We start from the raw sequence: 12,552 nt of genomic DNA, 5'->3' as shown, positions 1-12,552 counted from the left end.
TGATACTGGTTGTCTTAATGAAATATGAAATGAAATATTTTTCAGCTATTGTTCAAATTTACCAGACTGCAAGCTTCCACTACTGGACGCATTCCTACATACCGATTTGAAGTTATTTCCAGTAACATGATGTTACTAAAAGATAAACTTCCTGTTGGAAATTTTCATGTCCTCTTATGCTTCCATTAACATAATTTTGGACCTTTTGATTTAAATGTTATCCATCACACGTTTTGAGTGCCTCGTGCTCGTTACAGTTGCCCACTTCCACTTCTGAACTGATTTGATCTATTTTTTCTGTGAAAAACAGACAATAATTTCCTGGCTGTGATGCATTACAGCTGATTTCATCTGCAGAAAACGTAGAAAGTCTTTGGTAACAGCATGTTGAACTTCCACATTTACTTCTCTTCTTCTTTGCTTCTTATTTGTCCAAATGCATTATCTAATATTTTTGACAAGCTCTCTCTCTCTCTCTTCTAGCATGCAGTTAATTATTATGCATGTCTGAAATCTATACTTGACCTTAGATTTATACATTTTCTGTTGCTTGGGTTTGGGAACACCACCAGCCTTGCACGTTAAGCTGAGCTCAAGAAACCACAAACAGATGAACAAGGAGAGTAACAAACTATAGATGCTTCATCATGACTCATGAAGCATTGCTGTTTGTAGTCCTGCTGCAACTTCACACCCAAGCAGACATAGTCTTTTTTTTACTTGTCTATAATCCTGTCTTACCCCACCCTTAGCAAGGTTCTCATTACCTGGGTCAATTTGGGACTTTCCTCTTTCCACTGAAGTGTGGAGTGGGCAACGGAAAGTCAAGCTGTGTGTCTAAAGTCCCTAAAACACCCTGACACTATCAACAAGCCCTGCAGCTGTCAGTGCACTCAACCATTATGGTTAAGTGTGGAATAATGTGTAATTATTTATCAAAAGTATACACTTGTTTGCACATTTACAGCCTGCTTACTCCTGAAAACACGCCTCTTAAAGCCTACAGCACAATGCAAACCGTGGAGCTCCACCGATCTTTCCATTCATACTGACTTTCAACAGAAAATATAATAATACTCCTTCATGTATAGGTTCACCCTTCAGCAGAGGGCTTTCACAGAAATCCACAGGGTAACGCATCACAGTACATGGGAGAAATGTGGCCCTCTTGTGAGAGGACTGCAAAAGTACAACACAGCTCTCAAATTACAGTGTGATTAAATACTAGTTATTAGATACACAGTTTGTTTTAATCTAATGTTGGACCTTTGAACTTATACAGTAGGGTGCTGAGTGGTTTAAACTGCACCTGGTGTTTTAAACTTCGAGCAGTTTTATCTTTGCTTTGTTCCAAAAACTGAAAGGGTTTTCTGTTTCCCTTTTTCCCAATAAAAAGTGCAGGGTTAATTAGTTATTTTTTAAATAACTAACTTGAAAGATCAATGCTTTTAAATTAGTGCCCCCTTTACTGGAAGCAATGGTTAAGTTGTATAGCACAGGGCCATGGAATTTATGTGGCAGTGACATACTTTTTGTAAATTAAATATTTTATTCTTTGATATTTTAATTTAAAAAAAACATAATTTACTACTTGATTCCTGGTACAGTAACATATTTATGTATGGAATTATGCTGGTTGACACAGAATAGCTTTTGTTGCATGTTTATGGTCATTGTCATCCTGAAACACATGCTTTCGACTAAGTCTCAAGATTTTCGCAGCATCGCACAGGATATCTCCCAGTACTTTCATTATTTTGGCTCTGTCCATTTTTCCGTAATTTGTGCAGCTCTTGAATCACTGTAAGCTGAATGTTGTTCTCCGGACTTGGAGAGAACAGGCTATTTTTTTTACCATTTACTTCAAACCACAGCATGATGCCACCATGTCTAATGGGGAAAGTGTGTCATCCAGATGATCTGTTGTGTCAGTTTTCTGTGACACATAGAGATTCTGTTGGCTTCATTAACTGTGAATCTCTGCAGCTCTGCCAGAGTTACCATGAATTTCCTCCTGCCTCCTTCCCTGGTTAAAGCGCTTCTTGCCCAGTTTAAAGGTCTCATAGAGTTGAAACCAAAGGTTTCCATACACAATACATTAAAAGGACAAAGTATCTTTTTTTTCCATGATTGACAGATAAATCAGTCAATTTTTTTTTTTCATTTTAGAGAAATTATATGTTAGATTTATTTATTGATGTCTTCAAAATCAGAAGACCACACATAGAAAGATTACTATCTCTGTAAGCGATGAGGGAAAGTCCAGATGACGATGTCATGGCTTTGGAAACTGCTGATAGGTTAACTGACACATTTGAGCTAATTGTAAACCAAAGACTTTGTGAAGATGCTGGCTGAAGCTGGTAAGACAGAGTCATCACAGTGAAATATGTTCCGTACTAACGTGCTGAAAAGCCACTAAGCAAGGAAGAAGCCATTACTGTAAAAGAAAGAGGGACAAAAAGCCAGTGTGCTGTTTACAAATGCACTCATTAAACGCTCTACATATTTAGTTAGGTGACTAAGTATCTCATTGAACACCCCTGTCCTGTCAGCTGACCAGGCAGCTAAACACTTAGAGCAGTGTTTAGCTGCCTTTTCTGATACTCTGTGGATAAGCAAAATTATGACTGGTTTACTTTTAAATCTTCTTTGAGTTGCACAAAATAGGACCAACAGGAAGTTTCACAGATATTTCCTTTATATCCCGTCAATTATTGTTTAATATTGATTTTTGTGATTTCCTGGGGGTGGGGAGTTAAGAAAGTTGTCAATACTATTTAAAATTGCTTTATACAATGATGGCTAAATCAATGTATGTTACATTGACTTACAATGTAACATACATTGTAAATGTTACATTTACAATGTAAAAAATGTATTTACATTGTAAATGTAAATGTATGTTACTAGCTTTCATTTGTGTCAAGTCTATTTTAGACTTGACAGAGGCTGCTGTTAGTAACAAACAGCAGCCTCATGATGGTGCTAGAGGAAAAGTAGACATGTGACCAACGTCATTTGTATGGTGTGAAAATCTGCACCAACAAATATGCCATTCAGAGAAAAATTATTCGTTTTTTTTGTTTGTTTTTTTCTCATGACAAAATGTTTGTTGGACCTTCTCACAGGTCATTGTCTGAATGTCTCAAAATAGATTTTATATCATTGCATAAAGACCAACTGAAGAACTTAAACTGAGTTTCCTGCTAACAGCTGAGAATGTATGATGGTATTTTGGCATGGTTATTATTTTCTACACTGGTTGGCCCCTGTTATCAGAAAACAATGTTCTATTTTTGCTCTCTCAATGAGTGGCTGCGTTTTGCTTTCATTCTAGTAAATCTTTAGTTATGAGTGCACACCTTCCTGTCTACCTCAATCCCTCCCATCTCTCTCTCTCTCTGTTTCTCTCTCTCTCTCTCTCTGTCTCTCTACCCTTACTTTTTTGCCTGAGCACCAGAGCAAAGAAAACCGACCTGTTTGTCTTACTGAAACCAGGAAACCAATCAAAGGCAAGACAAGTAGGAACAAAAAGGGTGAGTTGAAGAGAGAGAGAGAAGAAGCAGCTCTTTTTCCACGGTGCTGCATGTAAATATACCTGCTCCATTGACCCAGAGATTATAGGATTGTTATGCTGCTGAGATAAATCCCGGTAAGAAAAGTATGGTGCTAAAGAGTGACTCTGTGTGTATAGTAGAAGGGAGTAAATACAGGCTAAGAGGCAGCCGTAAATGCTGCTTTTTCTTGTTTTGTCTACTTTACCAGAAGGTTGTGTAATAGGCCTTACATTCAATTTTCTTTTCAAGTTCTAACATAGAAACTAGAAGAGGACAGCAGTGCTTACTCTGGCCGTAAGTGCTCCATATATTTTTTAGGATGTAGTAGTATGTGCAATCCAGTACAAAACAAAGTGATGTGTGATGTGTGTGGTAGGTGGAACAACACCGGATGCAGTTTGAAGAGGATAGGATGCAGCGTACTCAGATCAACTTGAGGACTCTCAAAGATTATTGTACTGACTGCGTGTGTCGGTGTGATCAATCAGAAACCTGAATTTTGTAAGCTTTAGCTCCACCCATCTTCTGCTTATCAGTTCACATGCATTCAAAACTGAACTTTGACATCTCATGACACAGTTTAATATTTATGGTTAAACGCCCTCTTACGCAGACACATACTGAAACGCGGACGTTTGAGGTACTTTTTGCTTCACTTCACTTTCAAACACACAACCGGGATCTTTATGGCAGAAGCAGGTCCGGGAGCCTCGAGGAGCACCAGAATGAGCTGCAAACCCCTGACTGGTGAAGACCTACGGCTGATGGAGAAGACCCTCAAAAGACTGGAAAGGCTTTCGGATCTGTGTACGAACCCCCGCCTTGGCCTGCGGAACAGTCCGCCATTTCTGCCAGATCTGGTTCGAGAGACGTTGACTTTGCTCACGCAGGTCTGGCTGCCTTATCAAGATGTTAGGACAGGAGGAGGCCTGGCTCCACGAGGGGATGAGGCGAGATACATGAGAATCCATATCAGAAACCTGCTGGATAAGACGGACCGGGCCATTCTGCTTTTCAAAGAGGGCCGAGAGAAGATATTTGATGAGACATCCAGCTACAGGTAACAATACTTCCATACTTTTGAATCTCAGATTTTTGCTTACTCTTAACAAATATCTAAATTAATTCAAAATTTTTGCGCCAAATAAATTTCGTTCAGAATTGCCTGCGTTTAGGAAAAATATAGGAAAAAATGGTATAAATATGACTGTAAAGGTAACTTCACATAATGAGGCGTCTCTTTCCATAAATTGGCCACGTGAGAATTTTTCTCTGTGATTTAATTGACAGTTACTTCCAGTTCTAAGTAAACCTTTGCAATTACTTTATTGCGTGTTTTGTTCATCCACATTCCATTCAGAAACAAACAAACCAGGCATATCTCACATATCTAAAAAGGAATTTTGTAGAAACACATCTCACTTATAGACTTAACATTTTATGTCCATCCCAACCAGATTATTTAAAACTAACTTCCTTTTCTGTCCTTCTATTTATGATTTAAAACTCTGCTAAATTTGTCTGGTGCTTTTATTGCATAGTACAAGTTTATTGCCAAACATAAAAAGACATTTAAAATTATCCTTAACTTTCAAGATAACATTTTTAATTGGCCCTAAGGAAGTTTAATAACATTGATAAAATCCATGATAAACTAAACTCACTGTTTCCTGGAGTCTTAATAAAGAACTTGCTATCGTCATAAAATGACGATGACTGTAAGCAGTTCTCCGTAAGTGGTTACATTCAAACAGCTCAGTGGAGCTTATTTGGAGGCTGGGCTGCCTTCTCCTGCCAGGAATACTAATGATGATTGTGGAAAAAGGGCCACAACCTGCATCTTTGTAATGCTAAGAGGAAACCTGAAAAAGAAACAGCAACAAGAATGTCCTTTGAATTTGAACCGCTTGAGACAGAAAGTGCAAGAAATAGCTTGCGAACAAACAAATTGTCTGTTTATCCCCAAGTAAACTGAACAAGCTCTGCAGGAAGAAGAATATATTTACCTCTGTGTTATGTTTCATTCGAATGTTTTCTGACAAGACCCAAATCTAACTTTTCCAGTTTGTTTTCTTTTGAGATACACATCAGTAAAGCACTTCTACTGATTACAAATGCTAGTTAGTGGAAGTGGGCTTTTAAATTGTGTTGTTTTTTTCTCGCTACAGACTTCCTTTTATCACTGAGGCAACAATTAGGAACCTAATTATTCTCTAGTGTTTGTAGATGTCCGTTTGGAAAATAAACTTATGTGAAAATCAAACAGTACATTTTGCTCGTATCAGTAATGAGCGATTCAGATGAAGTATCAAACTTAATACCAATCAAGCTCGGAGAGCTCGACAACAGTACAGAACAAAAACCGAATCCGGTTACTCGATGATCTGGATCTGGAGTTATGCAGCTTCTACCATATACTCAATACATTCAGTAATTAAATATGCAGATATATTGCAGAAAATTTGATTATTATCACAAGTTACTTTGCTTAGATTGATTAATTTAAGCAAAAGTGAAATGTTGAAAAAATGAAGATGTATTAATATAGCTGAAATGTTTCTTTCTTTTCATTATTTATAATTATGGTTTTTAAAAAAATCTAGAGTTAGGTTGTTTTGAAAATATTAAAATAACATGAAGCAAATTTTAAATACAGAATTTTTAATACCGAATTGCCGGCTTACTGAAAAGTATGTCCGTACACAGTAGAGTATTTTTACTTTTGTCACATGGATTACTGCATCACAGTGACTAAATCATTCCTAAAATCCTCATTGATTGTGGAAACTATATTCTGTACATCAGATGCTATTTTTATTTCTATATGCCAAGAGCGCTTTCAACCGCTAAGCAGCACTTCAGTCTCTTTTCTCCTAAACCCATGTAAGATACTTCTCCTGACACTTCGGGTTCAGGAATGGAGTAACATAAAAAAAAATGCGTAAGATGGAAACCATGTCCTGGATCCTTCTGTATGAAACTCCTAACACGCTGACTCCAGCCTTAGTTCATGCCTTCTAAATTTAACCCAAACTGGCTAATGGGCTCTGGTCACAACCCAGGGCTGTGTATGCGGCTGTTTGCATGTTCACCTTCTATCATACTTTTTCCTTCCACTTAACTTTCACTTAATTTACATAGCACTCTACAAACAGTCAGCTTCTTTAGCAATGATCTTTCATGGCCAGCCCTCCTTAAGGAGCACAATGGAAAACTGTTAAGTCTGAGGATCTTCCTCCGGATTTCATGGACTACATCATAACCATCTCTGTATGAAAAATGTTGTTTTTTTTGTCTTAAATGCAATTCAAACATTCTGAGAAACTGAGAAAGGTGTGGTTTTATTTGCTGTAAGTCATAGTCACCAAAATAAAAATGCTTGAAACATGTCAAGCTCATTGTAAAGAAACTACGTATTTAAATCAATTTGTTTTACTTTTTATATAGATTTTTTAAAATATTTTTTTTTTACTGATATTCTAATTCATTGAGATGAGTCTGTATAACAATGCCGACGTGTACAACTAGAGAATATCCTTCAGCAAAATCTGAAAGTCAGCTAAGCCATCTTTTTGAATCTCTTTGCACAACAGATGGGCCTCTTACCAAAGCAGATCTGCATGGGCAGCCAAGTAGCAAGTTCCCATACTGTTACGTGTGTTGTGGTTCGCATGTCAAAGTGCATGAATATCATCTTATCTGTTTTAAAAATGTCTCGCTCCAACATGCTCTTTGTTGCGGTCTTGTGAGCAAATTCTCTGTCTGTTTATGAAAAATTGAATGTTTAGTTTTAGAATAACGCGGTCGGATGTCAAACGAGGCCTGAAGCAGATCTGAGATCTGGCTGACGGAGAAGGAGGCAGAAACACGACGCGGAAGGTGCAGCGCTTTTTGTATAATCGTTTGCAAGACAATGGTGCCTTCGTCTCCTCTGACAGAAATTTTTAAAACAGATGCAAATATAAACAGTGTCACTTACAAAATTAATTCTCATGGGTCACATACTGCATGTATGGTTTCGCTAAAAGAAGTTGGACCAACATATATTAAATATCTTTATTTAGTCATCAACCAAAGAAGAAAAATAAAGAAAAAAATACTACAGAGGAACACATTACAGCTGTTTTTTTTGTTTGTTTGTTTCGGTAAAAATCTATTTAGGGACATATATTTTCCTTCTTCATCAAAATCCATTACATATTTGAAAAAAAAAAAAGTTTTAAATAGTAACGACCACATGTGACATACTAAAAAGTATGTTTTTAGTGACATACTAAAAAGTATTAAAGGAAGTTTGCATCATTCCAGATCATGTAAATGAAATGCAAAAAGTAGTACGCAAAAGAATACTTTTCTGAATGGATTTGCATCTATCCACAGTCTTAATATAGCCATGCCGATTTAAGACTTAAAACCTATTTAAATTTTAGGAAACAGGTCAGCAATTTGTAAGTTGATGGAAACTATGAAAATCAACTGAGTCCGCAGACTGAAATGCAAAAGGAAGAAAAAAAAAAGACCATCTTTCTTGCTAAATATTGTGTTGCAAATTAAAATATCTTTAACAGAGGCAAAACAACAAAAACAAAGTAATTTCCAAAATGGTGTATATTAATATTTGAATGATAACAGTACGTAAACCCTTCTGTGCTTATTTAACTTTAAAACAAGTTGGGAGGCAACAGCACCGGATGTACAGACACAATTTGTCACTTAAACTAGAGGGATACAAAATAAAAGAAAATAATTATATTGTGCTTTCTATGTGCAATTATGTTCAGACACAAAATAATGGCGCAAACCTCTTTGGGTGGAGTGTGCGTATATTTTTTAAGGCTTTATTGGCTACACTGGCCTTTAATTGAGAGTGGTCAGACAGGAAAGTGGGTTGTGAGAGTGGAGGACGGAATGCGGCAAAGGTCATCGGGCTGGGACTCGGACCCGCATCGGCCGCATCGAGGATTAAAGGCCCTCATTATGTGGGCTGTGTACTCTACCACTGCGCCACCGCAGCTGCCCGAGGGTGCATATATTTAAATGAGAAAATATAGAAAAAGAATTAAATAAAGGTGAACAGATGTATGTCTTTGAATATGCAGTGGTGTTCCGCTGTGCATATCAGAACTTTTTCCATATTTATTCTTTCACGATATTTCCAAGCGTCATGGCATTAGATGAGGTTAGGTTTATCTTCAGTATTGTAAGCCTGATCGGTGTGCAATAAAAGTAATAAACTTCACCCCAATAACACCATATTACTTAAGTGCACCAGATTCACTAATTAGAACAAACATTCCTAACAAGGGATCTGGTAAAATGACTGTTTTACTCTAGGGCCACATTCATCCTGTCTCCCGCAAACATTCTTACAGGGCCACAACCTGCAGTCAGGGAGCAACTTGGGGCTAATTGTTTTCCCCCAGGGGCACGTTGACATGTGGCAGGACAAATCTGGAATCAAATCCACAATTTCCAGATCACTACACAACTGCTGTTGTGCTATGTATCTTATTTCACATAGTTTTTGAAGAACAAAAGTAGGAAGAAGTTGGACATACCTAAACTACGTGACCAGATGTATGGTGCAGGACATCAGACATCTTAGAAAGCCTTACATCAGACCTGGTGGAGATGATGAAGGTCCTTAAACTGGGTGAAAAGCACTGCAATATTAAATGCGCTCCTTGTTATGCATTTTTCTATTGGTTCTCTGTAAAAGTTAGAGCAAGTTCTTTTTTTCTTTTTTTTTTTTTTTTTTTAAGAGAATAGCCTTAAAACTGTGACCAGGCTGAGGTGGCCTGAAGATCATGTTTGTTGTTACTGTAAATTTTACCACAGGGTTGATGTCCTTTGAAATGTATTTTTAAACACATGGGCTCAGCCATAGCGAGAGATGTGGCTTGTGCATTTCCTCCCACCTCCACCTCTACTACTCTTCTTTTTCTAGCACTCAGCAGAGGTTGTCCTTTTCTCATTCAGATAAAAGTTCACAACCACTTGTCAAATATGTTAAACATTTCTGAATCTTGGACAGATCTGAGAAAACTTTATTGAGATTAATTTGAATCAGTCCATTTTTTACAAACGGAAAAATAGCCTAACTTTGCATTATATTATTTCGTAGAGTTTCCTAAAAAGTCTTTTATGTCACACAGAGGTTTTGCTAAAGAGCATTCGCTGCAGATGTGAAAATAGGTTATAGTGATTTTTGATCTACTTTTTTAAGGTGTGATATCATGCAGTGCACAAAAGTTACATGCATGAGAAAGAGTGGAAAAACACATTAGCAAAAGCAAAAGAACTCATTAAAAAAAAAGTAAAGTGAGACCTCTTAAAAGTGGTCTGAAGTGACAAACTGGCCAGTGGAACATTTTGTGGTATTTACAGACGAGCTTGCAGAAGCCAGCATCCTGTTTGCAAGCTGGACTACTTGTTGTGTGCTTACCTGTGCGTGTGTGTGTGTGTGTGTGTGTGTGTGTGTGTGTGTGTGCGTGTGTGCGTGTGGGTGTGTGTGTGTGTGTCTATGGAAAATACCAGCAGTGCTTCGATAACACTGCTGCCTGACACTGACTTACAGCACAACAAGCTGTTAAGTCACAGCAAGGTCGTATTTTATATGCACTGAATATGAGTGACTGGATAAACTTGACATAATTGCAACATAACAAATATAGACATAAATCTGATTTTAAACCACCTGGACATTTTTTTTCTTTTTGTATTTTCTCACATTGCCATGGCAAATTTCTCCAGATATTCTTTGGATTTCTTGTGATATACCAACACAAATCTGTGTAAAACATGAAATAGAAAACAAAATAATACAGTTTTTTTGCGTTTTCTTATTTTTGTCTTAATAAATTAAAGACTGTGTGCAAGAGTTTGCAATTAGCTCAGTGGAGTCAAAAATGAATAAAACCACTCTGACCTACAAATACAGCTGCAAATCATCTGTGGTACATCTCTGCCAGTTTTGTACATCTAAATGAAAATTTTTGTATAATTTGCTTTTCAAATTTTTATGACTCTTGAGACATTTTCAGTTGAATTTAGTCTTGATTTTAAGTGGGCCATTCTAAACTCATCATTTTGATTTCAAAGCATCTATGACTGTATGTTAGGGTTGTTTTTGTTGTGCCTGGAAGGTAAACCTTTACTCCAGTCTCAAGTCTTTTGCAACTGAACAGGTTTTCTGCGGTGGAGGCTGAAAACTTATTTTAGTATTGTCTTTTATTTAGCTCCATCTTCTCATCTACTCTGACCAGCTTCTTCATCCCTGTAGAAAAGAAGCACAACATGATGCCACACCTACAACATGATGCTGGCACCATGTTTCATGGGTTCTTCAGGGTGAGGTGTTGTGTTAGTTTCCACCACAAATACCTTTTTACAAATAGGTTAAAATTCAATTTTAGTTTCAGATGACCAGAACATCTTCTTAATAGTTCTGAGCCTCTTATTAGGCTTGTTTTAAACTACAAACGGGATGCCTTATGGATTTTTGTCAACAATATGGCTTTTATCTTGCAACAGGCCAAGTGTATGTCAGCTGTTCCGCTGAACAAGTGTGTTGTTGATACAGTCTCCACAGTTCAGCTGTGGAGAATGTATTACAACCCCTCCAGAGTTACAATGGGTTTCTTTCCATAATGCTCTGTCAGCTAAGGTAAACATTTGCATCTTGGTTGCTTTCCAGAAGTTCTTCTCAGATGGTGGATTGTACAGAACTCTGTTCAAAGCTTGGGTTGGTTTTTGATCTTGGTCTGTTACTTCACTAATGATCTCAAAAGAAAATTGTGTGAAAAAAAACTGATCTGGAACTATATATTTTCTACTAATGCAAAAATATATCTTATTTTTACTCAGAGCTATTTTGTTCTGTACCTGCCTCTGAAAGTTTGCTGTGTTTTTAATTGTCAGGAGGAATTTGACCAAACTGTCCTTGCTGTTCAGTCACATGCTGTGGGAGCTCAAGGCTATGTTTCCAGGGGGATATTTTCAGGGTGACACCTACAAAGTGTCTAAAGTTGAAGCAGATGAATTCTGGAGGAAATATTTTGGAACCATGTAAGTTTGGTACTTTTTGCTATATCTGTAGTACAAGCTTAATATTGCATTTGTTTCATGTTTATATATATGAATGTTGTGCCCTGATAGGTGTATCGTGCCATGGAAAAAATTCAAAGAACAGTTGAAAAGTACACATCCATTTGAGGAAGGGATGGAGGCCATGGCTCTGAAATCAACAATTGATCTTACCTGTAATGAGAACATTTCAGTGTTTGAGTTTGATATTTTCACACGGTTGTTCCAGGTAAGTAAATGATTTCCAGGAAAAGNCTGACTTACAGCACAACAAGCTGTTAAGTCACAGCAAGGTCGTATTTTATATGCACTGAATATGAGTGACTGGATAAACTTGACATAATTGCAACATAACAAATATAGACATAAATCTGATTTTAAACCACCTGGACATTTTTTTTCTTTTTGTATTTTCTCACATTGCCATGGCAAATTTCTCCAGATATTATTTGGATTTCTTGTGATATACCAACACAAAGCTGTGTAAAACATGAAATAGAAAACAAAATAATACAGTTTTTTTGCGTTTTCTTATTTTTGTCTTAATAAATTAAAGACTGTGTGCAAGAGTTTGCAATTAGCTCAGTGGAGTCAAAAATGAATAAAACCACTCTGACCTACAAATACAGCTGCAAATCTTCTGTGGTACCCCTCTGCCAGTTTTGTACATCTAAATGAAAATTTTTGTATAATTTGCTTTTCAAATTTTTATGACTCTTGAGACATTTTCAGTTGAATTTAGTCTGGATTTTAAGTGGGCCATTCTAAACACATCATTTTGATTTCAAAGCATCTATGACTGTATGTTAGGGTTGTTTTTGTTGTGCCTGGAAGGTAAACCTTTACTCCAGTCTCAAGTCTTTTGCAACTGAACAGGTTTTCTGCATCTTGGTTGCTTTCCAGAAGT

The 12,552-nt window shown here is 37.0% G+C and overlaps 1 protein-coding gene across 8 annotated transcripts in view; it reads left to right on the top strand.

Moving 5' to 3' along the window:
* Positions 1 to 3,108: 3,108 nt before the first annotated feature.
* The window catches only part of cblc (Cbl proto-oncogene C, E3 ubiquitin protein ligase), an 18,581-nt gene continuing 9,137 nt past the window's right edge, over positions 3,109 to 12,552 (top strand). The window contains exons 1-5 of one of the 8 annotated variants that reach the window (XM_016672347.1): positions 3,136 to 3,854; positions 3,937 to 4,061; positions 4,174 to 4,620; positions 11,481 to 11,627; positions 11,718 to 11,874. In XM_016672347.1, the coding sequence (XP_016527833.1) occupies positions 4,247 to 4,620; positions 11,481 to 11,627; positions 11,718 to 11,874 (678 nt within the window). In that variant the 5' untranslated portion in view covers positions 3,136 to 3,854; positions 3,937 to 4,061; positions 4,174 to 4,246. Of the gene's footprint in view, positions 3,855 to 3,936; positions 4,621 to 11,480; positions 11,628 to 11,717; positions 11,875 to 12,552 lie in introns of those variants that run through there. The other 7 variants (XM_016672345.1, XM_016672344.1, XM_016672348.1 and 4 more) reach the window with 7 other exon arrangements.

Source organism: Poecilia formosa, unplaced genomic scaffold, assembly GCF_000485575.1.
Source record: "Poecilia formosa unplaced genomic scaffold, Poecilia_formosa-5.1.2 Scaffold59, whole genome shotgun sequence".
NCBI classification, from domain to species: domain Eukaryota; kingdom Metazoa; phylum Chordata; class Actinopteri; order Cyprinodontiformes; family Poeciliidae; genus Poecilia; species Poecilia formosa.
This window is presented reverse-complemented; position numbering and strand designations above follow the sequence as displayed.